The 25,000-nt window shown below is 40.7% G+C and overlaps 1 protein-coding gene across 1 annotated transcript in view; it reads left to right on the top strand.

The window, feature by feature from the left end:
• Positions 1 to 25,000, top strand: part of kiaa1549lb (KIAA1549-like b) — a 47,273-nt gene that overhangs the window by 13,931 nt on the left and 8,342 nt on the right. The window contains exons 2-13 of the mRNA XM_019895860.1: positions 6,071 to 6,403; positions 8,596 to 9,069; positions 9,155 to 9,270; positions 12,582 to 12,801; positions 13,584 to 13,717; positions 13,870 to 14,038; positions 17,611 to 17,670; positions 18,941 to 19,092; positions 20,195 to 20,366; positions 21,240 to 21,403; positions 22,060 to 22,095; positions 24,095 to 24,285. Coding sequence (XP_019751419.1) covers positions 6,071 to 6,403; positions 8,596 to 9,069; positions 9,155 to 9,270; positions 12,582 to 12,801; positions 13,584 to 13,717; positions 13,870 to 14,038; positions 17,611 to 17,670; positions 18,941 to 19,092; positions 20,195 to 20,366; positions 21,240 to 21,403; positions 22,060 to 22,095; positions 24,095 to 24,285 — 2,221 coding nt within the window. The remainder of the gene's footprint in view (positions 1 to 6,070; positions 6,404 to 8,595; positions 9,070 to 9,154; positions 9,271 to 12,581; positions 12,802 to 13,583; positions 13,718 to 13,869; positions 14,039 to 17,610; positions 17,671 to 18,940; positions 19,093 to 20,194; positions 20,367 to 21,239; positions 21,404 to 22,059; positions 22,096 to 24,094; positions 24,286 to 25,000) is intronic.

Here is a 25,000-nt window from a genome sequence, read left to right as displayed (position 1 = left end):
ATCCATCAGAGTCACAGCATGCAGTTATCTCCTCGCGCTGTCTCCTCGCGCATCAAGCTCGCAGCAGACGACCATGAGTTTTAATACAGTCACGTCCTCGTCTCTGCACGCAGATGCGCCACACAGAGCCGCACTGTGACAAGATGTTATTTGAAGTGACACAATGATGTACTTCTGTTGGATTGTTGATAATGTGATGAGTTAGTTTTCCACTGCCATCCCCCACCCCAAAAAAGAGCTAAAATGAGCTGCAATGGAAAGAAAATAATTATTATTTTTAATTACACCCATTTTAATCCCTTGAGGCTAAATTTAGCTCAATCTCTGCTGCATATTTGGGTTGCACAATATTCACTTCGGTCCAGAAGTATTTGGACGCTCTCCTGTTCCTTTTGAATTTGCCTTAATAGACCACCGCAATGGATAAGAGAATACAAATGTGATTGAAATGTAGACTATCAACTTTAACTCAAATAGTTTCACATTACAATGAAAGTCGTCATTCTGAAATTACAGCTTTTGTATGTATATAACATCTATTTCAGAGGTTCCAAATCTTAGGTCGGGTTCACTCTTCAATTACATTACATGCGGGTTGTTTTATTTCAAATTGATTCAAGTTGAGTATGCATTCAAAATATTTTTAAAAATCTGTCATCCATTTGCGTTACTTCTAATAGTGACAGAGGATGTCTTTTTGCTGATTTTAATGGTTCTTCCTTCTTTCATAGCATTAATTTCTAATGATAAGAGGATCATGCACCTATTTTAAGAAAAAAAAATCTTAATCAGTCCATTTCAATTCCAAGTACTGCCGTGCCAGTGTTCCGTATTCTGAATGCAAATGAGCAACCTTTTCAGTTGTATTTGCCACATTGTCTCTATCCCAAGATGGGAAATTATTGGATTAAATTGAGGAAGAGTTCACGACCATGAAATATACAAAAGAATGTGAGACATGAGACATCCCAACGGACTACATTACAAGTTTGCTTAAACTCGATGTGGAGATTGAGTTATGCATTTATATTCTCGTATGTAACGTCAATAATAGTTTTAGAGAGTATTCGCTTGGACGGTTTTTATATTTGCAAGGTTAAATAACTTTCACAGCAGCAGTTTCCGGGTTTTTCAAAAACTAATAATATACAATATAATTTATTGAATGATATGCATTATATTTTCTATTGTTTTCTTTTACCCCCTCTGCTCTGATTGTCTTGGAGAAAACAACTTCTTCTGCAACCTTACAGTAAGGCATGCGGTCTCCATTTTGTTAAATTCCCAAATATGGTTATTTGGCCGACAAAGGGCTTCTGAAACAACTTTCCCGGAATGGCTTGCTTTGTACACCTTGCGCACCATTTAGAGAAATTGCATCTTTCTGAATGTGCACATTGAGGCCAAGAAATCAATAGCTCTGGGCATCAATTTATTTATTTATTTATTTTTTACTCTCAAAGCGTTTGAGCCAGCAGATATATAATTTTTCATGTAAGAATTCAGGGAGAATGTGTCCCCTGTTACCTTTTAAAACTAACCCAAGTAATGGCTTTCTCTTGCTGGTGGTAGAAACCGCTACAAAATAAGTGTTTGGCTTCATTTTTATAACTTGACAAGATCATTTTGGTCCATTCTATGCTCCACAAATCGTTTGAGTAAAACCCCCTTTTTTTTTCTGCACTAAGCAAGTTCCAGATGGGAATGCTTGGTGTGGAAGAACTTAAAGACTCTGATCTCAACCCCACCAAACATGTTTTGAATGACCGAGAACCAATGTTGTGTTGCAGAAGAACTCCTGACTTCAGCAAGCCAAAATGCACAAGACGACACCGGTGTTGTTTGTGGCAGCCGTTTTAGATTGAGTCTTAGTCTGAGTCCTAGTCTTTTGGGCAACAATGCCTAATTAGTTTTAGTCATTCCTGCTTGTGATAGTTTTCGATGACAAAAACTCAAAAAGGTTTGAGTCGAATTTTAGTCGACAAATACAAAAAAAAAACGTTTAGTTTTAGTTAAGAATTGGCATATAAGGTTTCCACCCAACAGCAAAGACTGATCGACTAAGGATTATGCATGACACCCAGATAAAGTGGTAACAGTGAAATCAATGTTCATTACTCCAAAATAAGCACATAAAATAATAACACATATAACAAACTAAACATATCACGCGTTTAACAGCATGTTCATGGTGTAAAGTTGATATCATCCTGTGTGGATGAGTTTACACTCCCATTCCATAATCCCTAATGTGAGTTTGAAACCCTAATTTGAAGCCCTACTTTCAAAGCCGAACCCAATTTTAAACACCCTAATTTGAGCAGTTGCGGCGAATGGGAGTTTTCCCAAGCGGTTGCCCCTTCCACATGGCCATAAATATACAATCTGGGTGGAGGCCCCAGCTTCCGCCCCATTGGTGCTCCTCCCCCCTCCTTTGCACACCCGCGACCCTACCCGGTGATTGAAAAAGATGGAAAACTGTTGATAAAGAAGATAAACACCCCATTTATCGAGAACACGTCGACATCTCGGCATGGCTGCTGGAGTTAAGTGTTTCCTGGGCTGAGCTCCAGACAGCTGATGCATGTCACTGAAGAAAATAGAAAGCACTGCATTGTGTCACCTCAGCAGTGACCGTCGCTGTGCACACAACAGGACGCAGGATGTCAGGACCTTCCAAACATCTCAGCGATTTACAGTCACACTTTGAATAAGACAAGAAGAACGCCTTGGTTGCATTTGCATCCTGTGTGTGTGTGTGTGTGTGTGTGTGTGTGTGTGTGTGTGTGTGTGTGTGCGTGCGTGCGTGCGTGCGTGCGTGTGTGTGTGTGTGTGTGTGCGTGTGCGTGTGTCTGCCATGAAATGGTCCAAACCTGAGGGATGCCTCTGGCACCTCATCACAAGCAGACAATCCTAGTTGTGAAATGTTTCTCTGCTTCCAGGGTTCTCTGTGCCTCTCTTTGGAAATGTACTCTCTTGTTTACCATTTTCTGCACTCAAGAGCACAAAAACAGCTGAGAGCAAAAGGCGAAGTAGTGTACAATGGAGCACGCGGTGACATGTTGGACTGCTGGTTACACAAATATAGTGCTGTCTGCTCAGGGGATGAATATAAAGCATTTGTGTTGACTTCTGAGAGAAAGTTATAAATTGAAAAGAAAAAAAAATGACCGAAGGGGTGGAAAAAGGAAATATTTTCGAATATATTGTATGAATATATTTATTCTTGCGGTGTGGACCTCCGCAGCATTTGTCCCGCCTTTGTCACGAGATAAAGTAACCAAAATATAAAAATAAGCTTTCAAGGTTATTAAGTACGCTTCAACACCACTGCCAACATAATCACAATAAGCTGCCTTCTGTGACAGTGTCAGTCATTATGTCACAGCAGAATTGCAGGTGCAGCTCTTGGATCTGTGTGCTGGTGTACCTAATGTTGTGGTTTGCGAGCTGAAGACTGCAGAGCGCTGCTTTATAAAGCAGTCCATGTTGTAGTGTAATTACTAATACAGTGGTACCTTGCAATATGAGTGACCCGACTATGAGTTTTTTGAGATACCAAATACTATTCCTGCAGTCTCCATGAATGTTGCGACATCTGTATTATACTGCCCCCAGTTGGTCAGGGCAGATACACCAGGGGGAGCAGCATAATGTCCAATGTATTGAAGCAAAAAAAAGAAAAACTATTTAATTCTTTACATTCGATTCCATTATACCTTTATTTATTATTATTATTTTTTTAATAAAGAGCCTATAAAATGATGTTTTATGAGAATCACTGAACTTTTGTGTGATATGCTGTGTAATTCATCCAAATTGTGTGATCTGTGCACTCAAATTTCAAGGTATGCAACAGGCACATTATATACTGTACAGCAGGGGTGTCAAACTCGTTTTTGGCGCAGGCCACATCTTAGTTACCATTTCACTTGGAGGGCCGTTATGACTGAAACCATATAAAGAAGTCAAGAGTAACTGTTGATTTAACTGTTGTTTAAGTTACTATCATGAGGGGTTTGGTCACAAGAAAATGCTTAGAATATATCTCTTATTTATTACATATGAGAATTTAACATTTTGGTAGGCATTTTAGAAAAGATCATGGAAGTTGACATGTTGGAGCTGCTTTTGGCGGGCCACATAAAATAATGTGGCGTGCCAGATCTGGCCCCCGGGCCTTGAGTTTGACACCTGTGCTGCACAGCGTCTCTATATTCATTTATACAATGGTATCACATTTATGCTACTTTCAGTAAAGTAGACAACCATGAGTGCTTCTTGTCTTTCCTTTAAAAAAAAAAAAAAAACCCTGCAAACGTCATTGTTCATTTCATTTGCAAAGGACTTCGGCTCCAATCCCTTTGCTCTTCTCGGACCTTTTCTAACTGCACTTACTTTCCTCGATGTTGTCAGCTCCACTTTCTCTTTTCCCCCCTGCTAGCCAAAACTATATTTATCTAATCACCTTGCCCCCATTGGCCCGTTGTTGAAAAATCATCCTATGTTCATCACACCGTCAGAGCAGGTGGCGAACCGTTGGTAGCCAACACCTCGGCGAGGATTGGCACGCGAATCTGTGTTAGCAGAGCGGGCGAGGTGCTGGAACGTCCGTTTCGTTAGTGACCTTATGGCAGCTTTGAAGCAGCTCACACATTTTATGGTACCTAATGGATTCATACTCATCCAATTTTTTTCAGATCGTCATACGGTGATAATCACATTTGACCGTCATATTCACTTAATCACAGATGGCAAATCTGCAAGATCACGTGGCATGAAGGCGCTGTCGATGTTCACATGTTCACAATTCACGTAAAAGCAAATGAGGAAAGGCGCTGGAGCACTTCTCTGAGGTAATGGTGACATTTAAAGATGCGCTGGGTGTCACTGAATTGCCACTTTAGCGATATTTTCTCATGACAGTTGTAATGGAAAAAAAAATATTGATACAAAGTAGAAACCTCATGTAGTTTTAGATTTTGTGCAAGTGATGTTAAATATACATGAAGCCAAGTGACTGCTTGATAATGTATATTTCACTTTATATTCAAAGTTCCCTTTCAAATCCCATAATGTGATGTGAAGGAGAGCTATCTGGATGCACTTCATCATGCTGAGCGGATGGAAGATGGATCTGTTGATGATTGGATGTGAATAAAAGCAGAAAATGGGACCAGCACGAGAATAGTTTGGACTCCGAACTGGTCAATTGTCTCCTGCGGCTTTCTGATTATTTCTGTCATGTGAACGACAATTTCTTTCAGCGTTTGACCAAACACGCAGGTCATACTAAAAATTAGTCCAACGTGGTCAAATTAGATTTACAATATATACAGTGTATTTTGCCAAGTTTGCTGCAGAGATGTTTTTGTATTTTTGCCAACTTCCTGATTTGGTTGAACAACTGACTCGAATTGTGACTTCATTCACTTGTGGCTTGGAACGTATGACACACTTCAAATCCATCTGTGACAGAATCAAAACAGCACATTTGACAATAAAGTTGGATTCAGTTCAATTCAAATTCAATTCAAAAAGAGAAATTCTTTAGATAAGGGCAGGAAATATGACATTCTGTGGTCTTAATTGTGATGGGTTTGTTAATTTAATCCCAATTTGTTATTCATGCAGTTAAAAAAAAAATCTTAAGAAAACATATACGACAGCAAACGTGAGCAATTTTTTAATCTTGACTGCAGTCTATTAGACTTGTCTGCTTGTACAGTATCAGGACCCGCCATGATCCTATCAGCTAAACTTTCGTAAGTCTGATTCCATAAGAACGCAAGACTCTTTGTAAATTGGAATGGCTGTGTACTTGCTAACATCCTTGCGATAGCAGGACAAAATGCATTTGGGGGTATTTTTCTTACTACTTAACAGGTATCCAACCTGGTTAAAGCTAGCTGGCAAGAGCAACATCCGGCTCCTCAGTGCATTCTTGGTTTATTCGTACTTTCAATTGGAACAGTATTTGAGCCACAAGAAGGCATATTGGGAAACGGTTCTTGAAAATAGCCCGGCTCTGGAATATTAACCTTATATTGCCTTTGTATTCTATGAACAGAAAAGAACACCTATGATGGTTCTGGCTCCTCGTCTTTACCGAGCGACCCCGCAGTCCCAGCTGCTCCTGCTCATCCTTCAGCTGACCAGCGGGTGCCTTTTGCGGCCCCCCACTCAGAGGCTGGCTCAGAATCTGAGGGGCAAGGCCTATCGGGCCTACCTGCCTTTTCATCTGTCTTATCTCTCATGGCGGAAACTGTCAAACACCCAGAGAGCCTTGGTCGTAGTCGAACTTCCCCGACACTCTCCACTGATAGCAAAATCACTCGATGGCCTTCACACAGTTCCAGCCGAGACTCAGAGACGCCGTCTTCATCGTCCCCAGGAAGTTCATGTAAGAGCTTCTACACCACTTTTTGCTTTTTCCATGGTGATGAATTGTGTTTGTCTTGAATGTCACACACATCCTCATCATCGCTGTCTCCAGCGACTTCCTCAAGTGGTCATTATTGTGCCCATCTGCCTCTCAATGGATTTTTCCTCTCAAGGTCATGGAATGGTTCCTAACTCTGTTCCACTGTATTAAACACTCACATCCATTCATTTTCTATACCGTTTGTCCTCAGTATTAACTGCGGGTGAGCTGGTGCCGATCCCAGCTGACTTTGGGCAATCAAAGCAGGGTACATCCTAGACTGGTCGTTAGCTAATGCCAGGATGCATATTGACAAACTAACATTCACAATCACATTCGCACCTCTGTAAAATCTATGTCGTTTAATCAACCTAACGTTCACATTTTAGGAATGTAGGAGGAAGCCAGAGTACCAGGAGAAAATTATACATGCACGGGCAGAACATGCAAACTCCACACAGGAAGGCTGAGATTCGAATCTTGATATTCAAAAATGTGAGGCAGACCATGAGGTCACCATGCTGCCCTAAACCGTAACGGTCACGCTTTTCATTGGCTCTTGCTTGGAAAGGGTTTTCCAATCATCTGGCCAACGAAGATGTTAATCCGCCAAATTTTATTCAGGTATCACAAATCATAACTGCACTGCACTGTCTCTTTACTCTCATCACCAGCAATAAAACGGACAATAAATTGAAAGTACGCATTAATGAATCATCACTTGATAATGTCCAAGTAGTAAGTAGAGACACATCGTCCACGCTATGAACAATGTTAAATGAAAAGAACTCAGAAGCACTCAGGATGTCTGGACTTCAAAATGAGCGTTGCGGAGTTTCCTTAATTATTATAAGCATATTTCTGCGTAGTGATCAGACGCTGGTATCCTAAGAGACATATAAGCGTGATTTACTGGTGATAGGTGGACAAACTTGGCCTTAAGTCCCTTTCCTGATATCTCAATTTTTGAGGCTCACCTCTTCAGCCCGAGTGCACCAAGGCTTGAATATGGTGTCAGATTAATTCCACTGGCCAAGTCATAACTGTGAAGAGTGTAGAACCCAGGAGGATGACAAATGCGCTGGGGTCTTTTTCTCAAAAATGATGGACTGTCTTTGAAACAGAGCTTACATAAGACATTATATTGTGTCATGAAGGAAGGACCACAATTCTCTGTCAAGTAATGAAAGGATCACTATGATGGGCACGCCAATGAAGATTTACGGAAAAGTAATAAAATGCTTGCCGGAATGAACCGAACTGAGTGGACTTGTTTCTTGTCCAAAAACCCGCATAGCGGTGACACCGCCAATGATGGGCAGCATACAGAAGTACTGAGCTATTAAGAACTATTTTCAGCTTTGGCACAAAAGTAATGGCAGCACATGGAAAGTGGAGCACCACCAAAGATGAACCATTTTTAGAGAAACACCTTTGAATCAGAAAATACAGCTTCTGGCTTTTTTTTTTTTTTTTTTTTTTTTTTTTTTTTTTTAATAATTCAAATTTAGCCGCAGATGGACCATCACAAGGACATCCAAGTTTGGACGATTGACAATTATGCATGTGCATATTTCAAATTGGATTCATCTAATAGGAATGAGAAGTGGTTGTTATTATAATTATTATTAGTAGTAGTTGTAGTTTTAGTAATTGCGGATGATTCCTGCACTTGAATGAGCTCATCTTAAGTAAAGTGTATCTGGCTGTCACTTCTAAACAAGCATTAACCCTAGCATGAAACTTTTTCATTGTACTGTATGGCAATTAGTTTTCTATTGTATTTTTACTTATTTTTTTAATTGTTATTTTTAGGTAGTTTTCATTAGCTTCTATTTTTTTAAAAAAAAGTATTGATATAGTTTATGTTTTAGTATTAGTTTTAGTTTAAAAAAAATGTATTTCTTGACTGACCTTCTGTTCGGCTGTACTGTACAATAATGCTGAAATAAATACATGAGAAATTAAAAGCTCATATATGGAAGCAATTGACAAAGACTAAAACAAACGTCATTTTCACTGGAATGAGAGATGGTTTTATAAACACGGACAGTTATTTCATTATGATTAACGATCATAACTTTGCTTCCTACATGCATCATCACCCAGTCTGGCCTCATCCACAGTACATCCCTCATGGGTAATCCCCCACACTGTTTGTCTTCTTATAGTGGCGGAGAAGGACAAGTTAACATCGAGAGTGTCTGCGCCCGCTGCTCCCAAAGAGGCCAGACTATCCCCCTCTAAATCTACCAGAATGACTCCTCCTGGGCCCACTGAGAGGACATCTCAGGTATCACCTCTGACCGCTCAACAGGACACCACAACAGCCTCTGTGAAACTCAGCACCACAAATGTGGCTGCAAGCACCACGACAAGAATGCCCCAGACTTCTACGCCTTCGCAACGAGTCACCACCACACAGTCCATCCCCACAACCTCGGTGCTGCCTGTGACCGTCTCCTGGAAAACAACCACCATCGCAACCATCAGGGTTCCATCGACCAGGAGACTATTCAACCCGCCCATTCTGAGGACGAACCCTCCAAGAGGAGGCACTACTGTCTTCGTCTCCCCTTTTACCACCACCACCGAAGCTCCACCTCAGCAGTGTAATATCACTGAAAGAATGTGGGTGAGAACAGGTAAATGTGATCATTGTTGATTTGTGTGTCATAGTTCACTTCTCAGATTTTTTTCTTTATTCATCTCTACATTCTTGTGCCATAGTTGTGTCCATCTATGTGAGGAGGAACAGGCTGGACAGCATCCAGAGGCAGAATCTACGTCGAGGACTCAGTCAAGGCCTCCAGAAAGCTCTGAATGATAGCTCAGCCCAAGCACAGGTTGGATTATCACTTCATGCTATAAATTTGCTTTCTTTAAAGCAGTGCGTGTCGAGTACATTTGAAAGAGTGGTGCGTACAGCCTCACACGTACATTCGGGTATGCGCTATCCAAATTTGTCACTCAGAAATGTTGCTTTGAAAAAGATAGAAAAGATTAGCCCTCTTTAAGGTCAATGCTGAACCTTGAAGAGTTTCACTCCGAGATGTACTGTATCCAAGCCTTTTTCTACAAAGAAGAATCACAATTGATTTCAAAAGCTCTTTTTCTCTCTCTCTCTTTCTCCTGTTTCTTTTTAGCTCACCTGTATTGTCCGCACTACAAGGCGCACCTAAAAGCATTAAATTTTATCAAACGCTAACAATGCACCTTATAATCCGAAGCACGTTATATATGGATCATTATTCTGATTTCTTGGATGTAGTATTTTAAATCGCTTTAAAGCGCTTTGTTACAGCTGCAGCAGTTGTGAAAGCTCAATATAAAGCTGTATTGTATTCCCTTTAGCGTAGCCCCATCTAGTGAATGCCTGATGAACAGCAGCCACTATTGTAGCTCAATTCTATGTGCCTTATATTGCGGTACACCCTATGTAGGTAAACAGTTTTAAAATAGTCCATTCATTGAAGGTGCGCTTTATACTCCGAAGCGCCTTATAGTGCAGAAAATACGGTATATACATAGATACTCCAAATGAAGTGTCCAGTGGGTTCGGTTGTGGTTTCAATGGCTGTTGAATGAGTATGCAATATTAAAATACAATTCTGTTTTTCATTGTGATCGTCATTAGGGTTGGGCATTGTTTGAATTTGAAAGATTTTCGGTTGCAAACGATTCTTGATTTCAATTCCTCCGATTCGAGGGCATCAAAAAAGTTTGAATAATTTAAATAATTTGGGGTGTCAAAACTGCAGTTTCATTTTTTTGGCGTCCTGTGTCATTTGCCTGAACTAGGTGGCAAAGTCGAAGAGGTTTATTACCTATATTTTAACTACTGTATACATATGTGTTTATGTATGGATAAGTGGCTTCAGTGGTGGAGAGAGAGAGAGAGAGAGAAATAGAGAATGCCCATTCAGGCAATGTGGGAGAGCGGAATTTTAAAATGCAAACCAATCCGGTTGTTTCCCTTGACACACATTTGGAAGTTTATAAACTCAAAGTAAATTGAACACTGAGGCCAAGGACCCCCATGTAGGCTATGCGAGGACTGATATAGTAATGAGGTTGAGTGATTCCATCCCACAACGCAGTGGGTGATGAGGTACAGTGTCTAAATTAGTACCGCAGCAGTCATCAAGATGCCATGTCTTGTGATGGGGAATGTGAAAAAAGAAAAAAAAAAGCATATTATTTGTGGTTAGTGTTTGCACTGACAGCTTTTTTTCTGGTCACTCAGTGAGGTAATTATAACACCTGATATGAGCGCATCTACTTCTACACCACTGCCAACTAAATCAACAATAACAAACATGTTTCAGAATAAATACCTCTCTTATAGTGTTATTTGAAGTTCCCCACCTGAAGGTCAGCGCTCTCCCACGTCTCCTTGAAGCTCACAATGTGTCTGGCCTCACTGCATTCCCATCACCCATTTCACAACGGGATCCTTGGGCTTCTTTGAGTAGCGTTGCGCTTTCACTCGATGCGATGCACGCTGTTGGCAAGGGCAGTCGCCCGTGTGTTTAATTAAGGCTTAGAAACGGTTGGGAGGTGAGCAAACATGTAGATGTGACGCGGATGATGGCAAACCAGTTTTGAATCATTACACGAAAATGACCAACCACATTTTAATGTGTATCTTATGGATAGTTATTTTTAGCTTCAGTAGAACTTGGAAGTTGAACACCGTTTATTCCATGACAGAAGTTAGCCATTATGAATATTAAGACTGAATTATAATAAAATTGATCTTAATTATGCTAAATGACATCTTAATTCGAACAAAACTCATCTTAATAACAAGGGACAGGTTGATTTATGTCACTGATGTGCCTGACAGATCTCTCTTAACATTCTGAGACGTTATTAATAATTACACAGCAACAAAACACTGTGCCATGTTGATAACAACTGGCGGCAAATATGGTGAGCCTGGGGGGCTTTGAATGCAAGTCCTCTGACTTTACATAATTTGTATTATATTTGTAATTCTCTTTTTGTGCTTTTCTTCTCTGAACACACCTTGAGACTGGCCCGTTCTTCGAAAAGGACTCACCAAAATCCCAGAGAAAGCGAAAAAAAATGGCAAAATACACAGTTACTCACTTGGTGGGAAAGCCTGCCAGTCATTGTCTAGCATAATGCAGTGAATTGTTCCTCTTAGCTTGTACATTTTAGTTGTTACCCCTTATTACACTTATTTGTTTGCAGTGATGTTACAAACAACATTCTGAAACAAATTAGAGGTGTGAACTCCAGATATTAGTGCAATATTTTACCAGCGATACCTATAATCATAAAACAGGAATAATCCATTACGCTATTGCCAGGGAAAACTTTAATGTGGAGTAAAACCACAATAAAAATGCAACATTGTGAGCCATGATATACATACAGGTGTATATATACACACACACACACACACACACACACACACACACACACACACACACACACACACACACACACACACACACACACACACACACACACACACACACACACACACACACACACACACACACACACACACACACACACACACATTTTATTATTTTTTTCCAATGCTGTCTCCCAGCACTGTCACACACTTTTACCATCTGTGCACGAGATTCCAGATTCCCTCAGCGTAAAAATCTTTGGACTGATGTCTCAGCCAGTCGCTCACAACACGTTTGACTTCATCGTCACTTTCAAACTTCGTGCCAGCTACTGTGAACTGCTGAGGCAGGTCAAGAAAGACATCAAGAACAAACGCAGGGGTCATCAGTCAGAAGAAGTCATCTTGCATCATGACAACGCAAGGCCTCACACAGCAGCCCAAACGGTGCAGACCATCAATGAGAGCTGGCCTGGGAACTGCTCCTTCATCCCCCGTTATCTATCTATCTATCTATCTATCTATCTATATATATATATATATATATATATATATAGAGAGAGAGAGAGAGAGAGAGAGAGAGAGAGAGAGAGAGAGAGAGAGAGAGAGAGAGAGAGAGAGAGAGAGAGAGCGCTACTGTTTGGATATGTGTTCCATATGTGCCATAAACTGTGAAATATTCCCTGCTTCTTAGCAGTACAGTATAAGCATGCAATGTGAAATATCTTGGCTGATTTCATGACTGACTTTGAATTGTAATGTTTTTAGGTGGAGACTGTATTTGGTTCACCCAACATGACGGTGGCTTATCACGTGACTGGAAAAGACATGGTTTACGTACCCTCCATGGTGCTTTCGGGTTTGGATGCATATGGGCGCGATAAGCTGATTGCAGACCTGCGACAGTACCTCCCCATGGTTACAGCTCTCCCCATTCCCGTTGCAATGTGGAGAACTAGCCCGGCACCCGGCTTCCAGCTGAAAACAGGTCAGGACCAAAGAAAAAAATAAGATTATCTTAAGACTTTCTTCTATAGTTATGTTATTATGCTTCTAGTGGAGCTTCTGCGCTGATGATTAGAGAAGAGGAAACCATTACGATAACTTTCTCAGTTGCTACGTTAATAATTAATCACGCTCAGTTTAAGTCATATTATCACGAATAGAAACATACAGTCAGAGCACTTGCCCCTCCACATAACATGCAAACACGGAAAACGAGTGTAGCTTCGGGGCTCATCTCATTTGTCTAATTGCAGCTCCTCGATTCTTTGTTTACATGCTAGCACCTCCCATGAGAAATTAGCACCAACAATTAATATTGTCGTTCCACGGGAAGGAAATCAGAATGAATTGATAGTGCCCAAATGTTGTGAAGTTTGCTGCCGCCATCTTGCGGTGGGGCATCTGAAGAGCACTCGTTTATCGGATTTTTTTTCTCGACTCTCAAAACAAAAAAAATCCGTCCGATCAGCGGCAGCAGCGTATATCAAGGCACCATTGAATTGCTGTATTATATTTGAATAATAATAATAATAATAATAATTATAATAATAATAGTGCGTTGCGTGGTGCTAGACTGATTAGCATGTAAGCCTCACAGTGAAGAGGTCGAGGGTTCGACTCTGGGCCCTGGCCTTCCTCTGTGGATTTTACATGTTCTCCCCTTGCCTGTGTGGGTTTTCTTTCCGGTACTCCAGTTTCCTCCCACATTCCAAAAACATACATGGCTAAAATAAAGGCTCGTGACTTCTGCTGTTTCTTTTGCAGTTCTGCAGTTTGTGGGAGCTGTCGATGATCCACGCTCCTGTCAGTTTTCTCAAATGATGGAAGAGAGGCTGAAGAAGGTTTTCTCCGAAGCACAATCCAAAGTACTCGGTGTCCACAGCAAACTGTCTGTACAGGTAAATCTTTCCATTTGCAAAAAAAAAAAAAAAAAAAAAAAAAAGCATAGATAATCTGTGAAGTCTATAAAACAATCTGCTCTCTTGGTTTTCCATACATTTCCTCCAATGTCATTTTCTGTTTCCCTTCCTCTTAATTTTCCTGTGTCCAGATGCTGAGTGTCTCCCAGGCTGCGGGCTCGTCTGCTGTGTCATTGGTTTACAGTGTGAAAAATGGGACTGTCTTTCTTAATGGCACCACTGCTTCAAACCTTCTTGGTCAGCTGTCCTCTGAGCTGGTGGGCTATTTCCTCTTCTACCCACCGCTTATCGTCGCTGAACGTAAGTCACAATTTGGCCGGTAAAGTGCATCAAATGCAAGTTAATGGCACCATTTATTTTTCGGATAGACGCCTACTATGACCCTTTTAACCTGTAACAAAGCATACTGATCATTCATTTATGTGGACCATTGTTTAATATGAGGTGATATACTGATATACCCTCCTATGGTTCAACCTTATTGCCACCTTGCAGTGCCATGGCTCCTAATAAACAAATTAACTGTACGTGTTTCATCTCAGCCTCATTTGCTAGCCAAGTTCTCCGTCTATGTTTTAGATGTGCTTAAAGCAGAAAAACAGCAATCCTGACAGGGAATCAGCATGAGCTTAAACAGCATTCCCATAGAGACCCAGTGTGCCGTCTGTTCCCATTCCATAGGAAGCCTCAACTGCTTTGAGTCAAATGCAAAATCCTTTGGTCTAATAAGAAGCAATTTTGAAACCAATTTTCTAAGCCCGGAGAGAAAATTATTTCTTTAACTTCATGATAACAGCGAGATCATCTACAAAATGAATGTTGCAAAGCTGAGGTGACATATTCTTACTTCTCTGAGATGCAAGAGAGAAGTTTCGTGTCAAACACAAACAGCATCGCTTGAGGGGATACACTGAAAGGCTATAAAAAAAGTACATAGACTGTTTTATTTTGCATTTATTTTTTACAGTGGATATTGAAATGTACCACAAACGGCTCTATGTGGCAATAGAGATGTCAATATTTCACACTCCACTGAGCTATTTGGAATAATGTCATGTCTGCCGACAGATTTTGCTGTCATGTCTGCCGCAAGTCAAATTGTCTCTGCACACAAAACAGTTCCAAGCTCATCAGCAACCTCAGCAAAGTTTTTGTTCACGCTTTGATCTTGGTCCTCATAAGCGGTCTCAAAAGCAATATGAATCAGGACCTTCACTTAAAGAAGACGTTTGAATAGACTCAGAATGCATTTTTTTAATTTAAAATTTCACTACAAGCATTGTCGTGAATCAACTATTGACATATGGCAGTTGTGTTTACACCGAGCGTGGCGATGTATCTGAATTGCTCTTAATGAGCATTGACTTAAGCTCTCATTAAAATGACACCAGGGAATGAGTTTGCCTCCAAACAGTTTTGGTGCCAAGAAGGAAAGGAAGACTGCAAAGTGTAAAAAAAGGCTCACCATGAGACAAAACCGCAAATGAGGGGATGCGTGTTTTTCACCTTGTCCTTCGGTGACTTCACTGCTGCTCGCAGGAAGTGTGACTCCCTCCTCACGTCCAAGTCAATATGTCCTGGCAATAATTAACAGCAGGTGATTCTCTCACCGCCGTTGGACTTGGCTCGAACAACCTGGAAAAACCACCATCCCCGCAGTGCCTTTTGACAACACAGAACGCACCACTGGTTCTGTAGTGCCTGATGTGGGCTTGGCGTTGCTCTCAGCCACTTTACTCCCACTTCACTTTCCCTCAAGTGGAATACATTGCAAGCCGAGTGTCTATTTTGAGCCGAAACAATGGATCTACCACCGAGTGTAAAATTCGTCACCCATACTTCTGGGTGGCAATAAGTCAAGCATTCTCAGAGGAAGCAAACCCTTTACATGTCATTTGACCAAGGCACAATGTTGATTTGAAAAAAAAGAGTATAAAATTATTTTCTTCCATTCTCTTTTCGTAGGATACACACAAAATGTCCTGTTGGCTTCATGTTGATGTTTTTGAGTGGAAATAAAATGTTAGGGGGATAGTTTGCGGTGCAACCCCAAACACAACGGGTTTAGTCATCGTTTCCAGATCGGGTTAGAAGAGTTAGTTACTTACGTTCTACCACTCAGAAGTACCCTGATGCCTTTCATATACAAAAATGATGATAAGGGGTATTGTTATGTCGTATACGTGGAGAGTTATGGATAACAAAATAGTGGAATTACTCTCATCCAGGCTCAAATTTAAAAGCTCCTTGAAGCCAAATCCCACCAATGGGCAGCTATTTCCGCAACAGTCCTAAGCTGGTATTTGGGGGCTTACAAGATCAGCCTCCCATTAAAATAAATTGACAAAGAGCCAATTATTAATGGCCATGAGAAGGTAAAAACTGCTGACTTCGCATCACCAAATCGGATATAAAATGCTGACATTGCCTTGACGTAGCGATAACCTGCTATTGATGCGTTTCTACGAGTGTTGTGTGCATACAGCAATTTGAGGAATACCCCAGCGCAATTGAGCAACTAGAGGAACCGGGTCCTGTGTCATTTTGGATAGCTTGAGTCTGCATGCTTTAAAAATGGCATTCTGCCGGTTCGCAAAATAGCAACTTGGGGAAACTGGGAAAAGAAGTCGATACGGAGGAAGACTTGATCACACCATGGGTTTGTCGCCAAGACTTTCTATAATCTGACCATGGTGAGTCTTCTGAGCATCCACCGTGAGAATTGGATGAGCAGCGTGCATAAACCATGCTTTTAATACACAGATAGCCAAAACATCATCTTTTTCTTGGCTTTCTGACAGTTCATTGTTCTGCAACAATTTCAAATTTAGACTACCAACACCTACAGGACTGAGAAAGAACAGCAAAGTCTAGTCATCGCTCTTACGCCGTGATTAACTGGTGATTTGGAGCACCTCTCATCTTAATGGATCCACAGCACTGTCTTTAATCCAAGACCCAGTCCAGATGCTTCAACGCTACCTTTGACCCAAATCATTGAACTGATTTTACGTCGAGCCCCGTGGCTACAGTATGTTTTTCCAAAGTTGAATTTCCATCCTCAATCTTTTACTCAGCCACCGTTATGCTGCTTTACTACTGCCGTGATGGCCCGAGTGTAACGTGAGTCTGCTTTCGCAGGCCACGCGATACAGCGTCCCCTGCAAAAGCTTGCAGCAGCCCACAGCGCAGCAGTTTAATCAAGCAGGAAATAGATGTAAAAAGAACACGGCATCAACCGGAGCTTAAGCAGCCGAGCGCTCTCCTTGCTGCTGTGTTTGTCTAACACGCAGCCAGCTCAAATTTGTATCGCACTAAATCAGATATTTGACACTTCGTAACCAGATTACAATGATTAAATCCCCGACTCACAGGGAACATTTCTTTTTTGAGCGACTGTTGATGTCAGAAACACAAAGCAATCGAATGATGACTGAAATGGCAAAGAAATGTGTTTACGAGCAGTTTGAAATTGTTTTTTTTTTTCAGCCATATTTGAGGAAATATCCTACAGGAGTCTGTGATTTTTTATGAGCTTTAGTTTCATTTGATAGGGTGTCAAAAGCCACTTCTAATGTCTGAAAATGTTGAACTATAAATTGATAGACCCAAGTCTCTATACATATAATCGGGTTTGAGTTGCTCAAAACGCTTAATATTTTCAAAGAATAAAATCAGAGCTACCTCTACCTGTAAAAAAAAAAAAAAAAACCTTTCCGTATTGTACTGTATGGACAAGTCATTTTGAATACATTTAATACTTCGTCAGATATGAAATTACAGAACGAAATCAAAACAATAAAAATTAACTTCGTTTTTAGATTTCAGTGAAGTGGGTTAAATACAATATATTTTTGTGTTTACCTTTTCAGCGCTGGAGTATCACAACCTGAACACCTCTATTGCCACCAGGGACTTTTGGGTTATCACAGGTAAGAGTATTAATTCATTAGTAAGATTTTATTCTTTTTTCCCCTTCTACTTCAGGTTGTGTGTCGAAATCCGCCGCACTTGTTGAAGTGTGTGCACATTTAACGTGCATTCTGAGACAATTTCTTTTCTCTCATACAGTTGCAGGCCAGGTTCTTACTAGTCCTCTATTAATAGACCAAAATGCTTCTCTCTCAACTTGAACTTTCTGTGATGTGAGGCCAAATCTTTTCAAGGTCTTCTGTTTGATAATATTTGGTGATATTCAACCAGTGTTCTTATAGTAAAGGTAAACTATCGAAATCATCAAAACTAAAATTGAAAAAAGATTTTAGTTAACAAAATAACATGAAAACAGAAAATGCTTTAAAAAAATAAAACAAAAACTAAAGTATCTCAAAGTGACTATAATGATAGTGAAAATGTCCTTAGTTTTCGTCTTTGCCATTTAATATCACACATCACATGGGTCAAAGTCGAGGCCTGGGGGCCAGATCCGCCCCCCCCCCACATCATTTTATGTGGCCCGCGGGAGCAAATCATGTGTGTCAACTATCATGATTCTTGCTGAAATCTACACCGAAATGTCAAAGTGTTATGGGTAATAAATAATGAGATTTTCCACCGGCCCTCTGAAGGAAGCCGTAACTCCGAAGTGGCCCGCGACAAAAAAGGAGTTTGACACCCCTGTCATACATCAACATTCCGGGTTCATTTTTAAGGTATTTGTTTCGATATTGCTATGCATCAGCAAAGAAAAAGGAAGGTGTAAGTTTTGAGAATTACAATTTATATTACTTACACAATACATGGTGACCTTTTTTTTCCTTTTACTCAACAAATACACCATATATTTATAAAACTAATACTAAAACTAATAAAACAAAATTTAGACAGTCTTTTGGAAAAAAAAACTTCGAAAAACTAACAGACCTTCTCTAAAAATGAATTAAAATGAACTGAAACAACAAAAGTCAAAATGAAATAAAAACTAGCTATCAGGAAAAATGAGAAAACTATTATTACCCTGACTTAAGATACAGGCCTTATGACTCTCAATAAAATGAAACAACTTTCAGATACACAAGGTGATCAGTGATCAGTGAATGAGTGGAGGTAATAAGTAGTAGGGCTCACTTGCTGGTAATAAAATCCAAATCATGTAAATCCCCAACTTTTGCAATCGCATTCTGTACGTGTCTCATTTCGCCTCTGTGTCTAACAGATTTTTAACTCGCTGGGGGCTCTCTCCTATGTTGTCCCCGTTCACAGTAATCCAGGATGTGGATAACGCCAGCCTGGCCGAACTGTATCAAAGCTTTGCCAGTCTGATGGAACAACGGCTTGCCGAGTTGTTTGTGTTGGCAGGCCAGCAGGGCACTCGCTTCAAACGAGCCACCGCTGTCGGCAGTTACACTGTCCAGGTATGATAAGAGATAGTCGTCCGTGGGAGTTAGCGGCTCTCAGTTGCTCTGAAAGAAAGAATCATGTATAATAGATGCTACTGAGTGCCCCGCATGAATTTATAGCATGCAGTGAGAATGTTTGTTTGCCTCACAGCATCAAGGGTCAGATTAGGATGTTGTTTCAGATCTAAGTTTGGACCCGACTGTCTGAACTTTGCACGTTCTCCCTCTCCTTGCATGGGTTCTCTCCAGTTACTAAGGCTTTGTCCTAGAGTTCAGAAACATGTTCGTTACATCGACACCTGCAATATCCATGGCATCCACTCATTTTTTTCATGAGCCAGTGACGCTTTTTCATTCGCACTATTCCTGCAAAGTGATCAGCCAGAGTATTAAGTGTGCCGAGTTGATACCAATAGAACGACTTGCACTCCTGCTATTTGCTCGTTCGTCGATAGTGTTGTGCTCAAGACCACACAGTTCGAGACAGAGACCAAGACTTTTTGGCAGTCAAGGCCGAGACAAGACCAAGACCTTCAAAATGTGGTTTTAAGACCGGTCTCGAGACCAAGACTGGTCTTGAGTGTTACAACACTATTGCTTGTGTCATTGTAATACATGACGATGCACAGCTAGCAATGAGAAAAACGAACCCACATCCTAACCTTCAATCTATTGTTGTGCCGTCACTCTATACGCTGCAATTACACTTTACAAGCTCTACTTGTCTTGGTGTACTCAGTCTTCACTCAGACATACAGTGAATCCTCATTGCTAGTTCTTTGCATGCCTCCTTCAGAGTGACGGATTCAGCGCAGTTTTTTTTTTTTCAGTTTCCCAAAGTAGCATTTTGTAGTGCAAAAAATGACTGCTCCAAACCGATTTGTGTCGAGCTGAGCCAAGTCAGTACCGTGCAGTGGAAAAGGTGCATTCATTGCCCGTAATTGTAATTGTGAATATGAATGGCTGGTACAGTTTAGTTTGTTTTGCGATTTCCTGGATGGGCTCTCGCTTGTGTGTGACCCTGATCATCAAAACAATTCTTGTCTATTGTTTTTTTTTTTTTTTTAAATAGCAGCACACGATATTGTTTTGATGTTCTACTGTTTCGCCTGATCAGATGGTGAGTCTCAGAAGAGTGCCGGGAATAAAGAATCCAGCAGAGATGACCTACTATGTGCAGCACAATGGCATTCCTCTAGCGGGAGTGTCAGCTGCCAAGGCGCTCAACACGGTGGATTCTCAGACCATGGCGCTCACCCTGGGCTACTTTGTTCAACTGCAAGCAGAACGTAAGCAACAGCAGCCTTTAAGTGTTTGACAAGTGGACGTTGACAACCTCAAACCACATACGGGGTTTAGAAAGAAGAGCTTCGGAAAGCTTTGTGTTCTATAATCTCTCTGAAAGGCTGCCGGCCGGACATTGTTGGCACAGGCTGCAGAGCTTGGTGAACAGAACAAGAGGGAGACAGTCCAGACAGTTAAGAGCTGATAGCATTCTCTCATACAGTAAAGTGTTGCCCAAAATAGACTCGACATTAGGTTGAGCTGAATGTGGAGTATTTTAGCGTGGGTACAATGGCCACATCTGCATGTTTTAGGAGGCTAATGTAGCCGATGTATTATATTATGCATTGATCAAGCATATCATTCGCTAGACCAACTTGTGCATTGTACCACACTGTATAATTTTTAACACGACATTGAGTATGCAACTGCCGATAGAGTGAAACCCCGCATTTTGCTGCGGGGAGTGACTGAGCCCTGCTGTGAAAAATGAACACCTGTAAGTAATTGACACCGCACCAAAAAGTGTTATAATTGCCTACAGATGCCACAAGATGGCGGCAAAACACTTTTCTTTTCCTCAATGAAGCTCCTCAACTCACTCCAAAACAGTTCCTTGAAGGTCACAGGCACTCGATGTTGGTTTTCGGCCTTGCCGTTTACATGCAGTGACATCTCCAGATTCTCTGAACCTTTTGACAATGTTATGGTCCATAGATGATGAAATCCCTCAATTCCTATAACTATACATGATTCATGATTGAACATTAAAAAGGATAATGTTGAACCAATCGTTAAAAAATAGTGGCCACTTCATTAAAAAACATGATTGTTGCAATAAAATGATGACGGCAATGATAATGTTTGACATTCCTCAGCTGTGGTCAAGAACCCTCCAAATAACCTTTGGATCATCGCTGCAGTGTTGGCTCCCATCGCTGTTGTGACACTCATCATTCTCATAACCACAGCTGTGCTATGCAGAAGAAACAAAAAAGACTACAAAGCGGATGCAATTGGAAACCTGAATCCACGAGCTAAGGTAAATGTGTATAAATCCATAAATTGAATTGTGTCCATGCATATCAACCATCCGTTCAAACACTCCATGAAATATTTCTTTCTGAAATAATTATAGATTACGGAAGACCCAATTGCTGCTACAATATTGTCTCCTTTACTTTGAACTTTATTTTAAATTCAATTTCATTTCTATTATTTTTCCCCATTTGGTACCTAAACACAATTCTTATGCATCATAAGAGCCATCCTAAACGTATTATATTGAAAATTCCAAGTTATATTGGACAAAAAAAATGGCTGACATCCGTGCGGCATGGGTTCAGGTGTATGTGAGTTTGAATAATTGTCTGTATGTAGATAGTGTGTGCCCCGTGATTGAGTGGCAACAAGTCAGCATTTCACGCAAAGTCAGTTGAGCTCGCCAAGTGGAATAGAAAATGTATGGGTTGAAAAAAATAGCTTCATGACTTCACGAAAATAGAGATGATAAAAAAAAAGGATAATTAAAACATCAAACGACGATTTATCACATAATTGATGTAGCTTTAAGATTCATACTACCATCCATTGCCCTATCCAATCCATCATTCCACTTTTATTTATTCTTCTATAATTAAAATGAGATGCCTGTAGCTACCTACTATGTCCCGTTAAAACACTTTTCTTCACTTTCAGATGGCGTACCGGAGGGACGTCAACTACTACCATCAGGTACAACAATTTCTCTCTTTGCATGGTGTCAAATGAGAGCTTCGTAGGAACTATCTCGACTGCCGTATTTTGTGCCGTGTTGATGAAAACTACCAACACAGCAGCCCACTGGAGCTCTAACGCTTTTTATAATGGGATTCTCTTGGATGAAAGACAATTGGCCTCAAGCAATCTCCAGATGTTCCTTGACAGATCCAGCCAGCTTTTACACAGAGTGTTTATGAAGCACAAGCGTGTGAACTTATAAGATTGCAAAGAAGCAGGGTGTCGATCTATCCCGCTCAAACTCCTCTGAGCATCTCCCGCGTACTGTCATTTTTGCTGAGCCTGGCTTCTCTTCACCCGAATGGATCGGTGTAGATGAATGAAAACAAAAAGTGACACCCTCAGCACATTCTGCTGCTTTATTGATACTAATAAAAATCGTACACTACCTTCTGTAATCCGCAGTTATTACAGTGCACAACTGATCCCTATGCGATCCTCGCATGTAAAAACACCCACATAGTGATTTCCCTTGGAGTAAAAACGGTGATTGTTTTACTCTGACAGATGCTGTGGTCAATGCATATGTTATTGCGCTAGTAATTTATTTCAAGTGAACTCAATGTGGCTCAACATTCAATGATTTCTATAGCCTGTAAGAGGATGTGCACTAATACAAAAAGAGAGCTTGTTCAGTGAAGTGTCACATTGATTTTGCAACGCTGGATAGATGCATTTGAAGCATGCATTTTTCACTCTGAGCGAGTGTGAGCGCGTGCGTGCACGGGATGGCTATACTTCCTCAATACAAACAGTAAATCATTGCTCCTCCGTGCCCCCTAGTGTATTTTAATGTTTAACGTCATCATTATATTTTTATGAAAACTTGCCAGTCTCGTTTCATCACCACCCACTGTGAGTGTTTATTGGACATGAAGTTGGAAGAAGATGAAAAGGGCTTTAGTTAAATCAATTTATCTTTTCCAGTTGAAGGCACAGCAGTGGGGTAAACATTTTTTTTCAACCCCGCCCGCCGCCCCCTCGCGCTTAATTTCTCTAGAACCACAAGTAACATTTATTGACAGCTATTTTTGGACACCATAGGCATTCTTGTAAATACCTTTACTACATGATCTACTTTTGGTATATTTTAAATACCTTCATTAAGTCATTACTTCCCCCCTAATACATTGAACTACTCAGATATAAAGCAACACCGACAAAATTAATCAGCACAAGATCAAATTAATTGACCAAACCATTTGTACCGATGTTCTTCATCTTTCTGTGACTCTTCCGGTCTCTCTGTACCTCTGTTGCAACTTCCTGGTGTCCTCAGGTTTGAAGCCTCGCAGTGGCATAGAAGTGTTCAGTTGTTGGCTTTAGTTTTGGTTTCATGATGTCAAAATGTGAACAACGTGATGCAGAGGACTGTTCAAACAGTAATGCTAACTGAAATACCGGTATATTCTTCGAATAAGGACTCAAACTCTGTTCAGCTCCTTGTTAGAGAATAAGTTGGTAAAAAGTACTGAAACAGTTGGACATGTGCATTCAAAGGTTCAGAAAATTTAAAAAAAATAAGTTCACTTGTAAAGATTGAGAGAATTTTAGGTCTATGTTGAAATTTCACTTTTCTAGCCGAATATCACAAACTTTATCTGTTGACAGGTTTAAATATGCATTTGTAACCAAGAAGGACAAGGCCATAAGCAACAGAAATCATGCCAATAAATGTACACGCTCAAGACAGAACTGGTCTGTGTCGTTACAAATTTTCCTCAAAATGAACACTGATCATTATAATGTGTAACAACGTTTGAACAAGCACTGCAAACAGCAAGCATTAGCGCTGATATTGTGTTAAAACAACATGAGGGGTGTCACCGGCAATATTATAGATAAGAAGAGGAAAATGATTTGATGCTATGGTTCCAAAGTAAAATACATTTACAACTTCACATTGATTCTTTCTTGCAAACTTCTTTTCCATTTTTTTCCCCCCCACCCTTAGCCAGTTCAAGGTTTTGACTATGCGAAGCAGCATTTGGGGCAACAGGGAGGAGACGAGGAGACCCTACCTGCTGGTCAAGATACTTTGATGTTGTCCCTGAAAATTCGCGATGCACCACTTTCGCTGGAGAAGACCTTGAAACCCGAGGGCACAGTCAACAAGGCGAACCTCGCCACTGACAAATACAAAAGGTATTGCCACCTCCATGCAAATGCCCTTGTTTCAAAATGGAAACCCCGCAACATGCCCTGGCTCATTCAGAGAAGTCAAAGCGTGTAACTTGGATTTGGACCAATATCTAATAATCTAGCCCTCATTGAACACCTCAGTAATGGTTTATCGGTGGCACATATTGCAGTACTGTCCAACGTCCAATACAGCTAACGTAAGAACTCAAACATATATTTTTGTTCAGTGTAACTGAATAGTGCAGGGTGGATATAAATGAATCATTAGAGGATGATTTGAAAGAAATGTGCAATATCATGAGTGCAGTTTGGAAGGCTTAATTTTGACCAATCATTTCAAATACTTACATAATGTACTTCCTCTCCAATGCCAAATAAAGTCACCGTTATCTGCACTAAGCTTCCTCGTCCCTAAAGATTTTTCATCCTGCCATTCCCTTCATCCCATTAGTCACGATTCCACATATCTGTTCACCGAACTTCTCCCTCGCACGCAGCCAATGTAAATGTATTCTCTACGTCTCTATTAGTTATCACACAGTGCACGTCTTTGTTGAGGCCATGCTGCGCCGCCTCAACGGGAGCAGGGAGGGCATCCTCTGTTCCTCTGTCTCTCTCTTCGCCGTTATCATTCTTAGCAGACAAATAAGGGATGGACTGCGACGCTTTGATGTCACTGTCGGCGCGGCTCTAATTCCAGCCTCATTGCAGCATTTAA

This window comes from Hippocampus comes, unplaced genomic scaffold (assembly GCF_001891065.2).
Source record: "Hippocampus comes isolate QL1 unplaced genomic scaffold, H_comes_QL1_v1.1 scaffold80, whole genome shotgun sequence".
NCBI lineage: Eukaryota > Metazoa > Chordata > Actinopteri > Syngnathiformes > Syngnathidae > Hippocampus > Hippocampus comes.
This window is presented reverse-complemented; position numbering and strand designations above follow the sequence as displayed.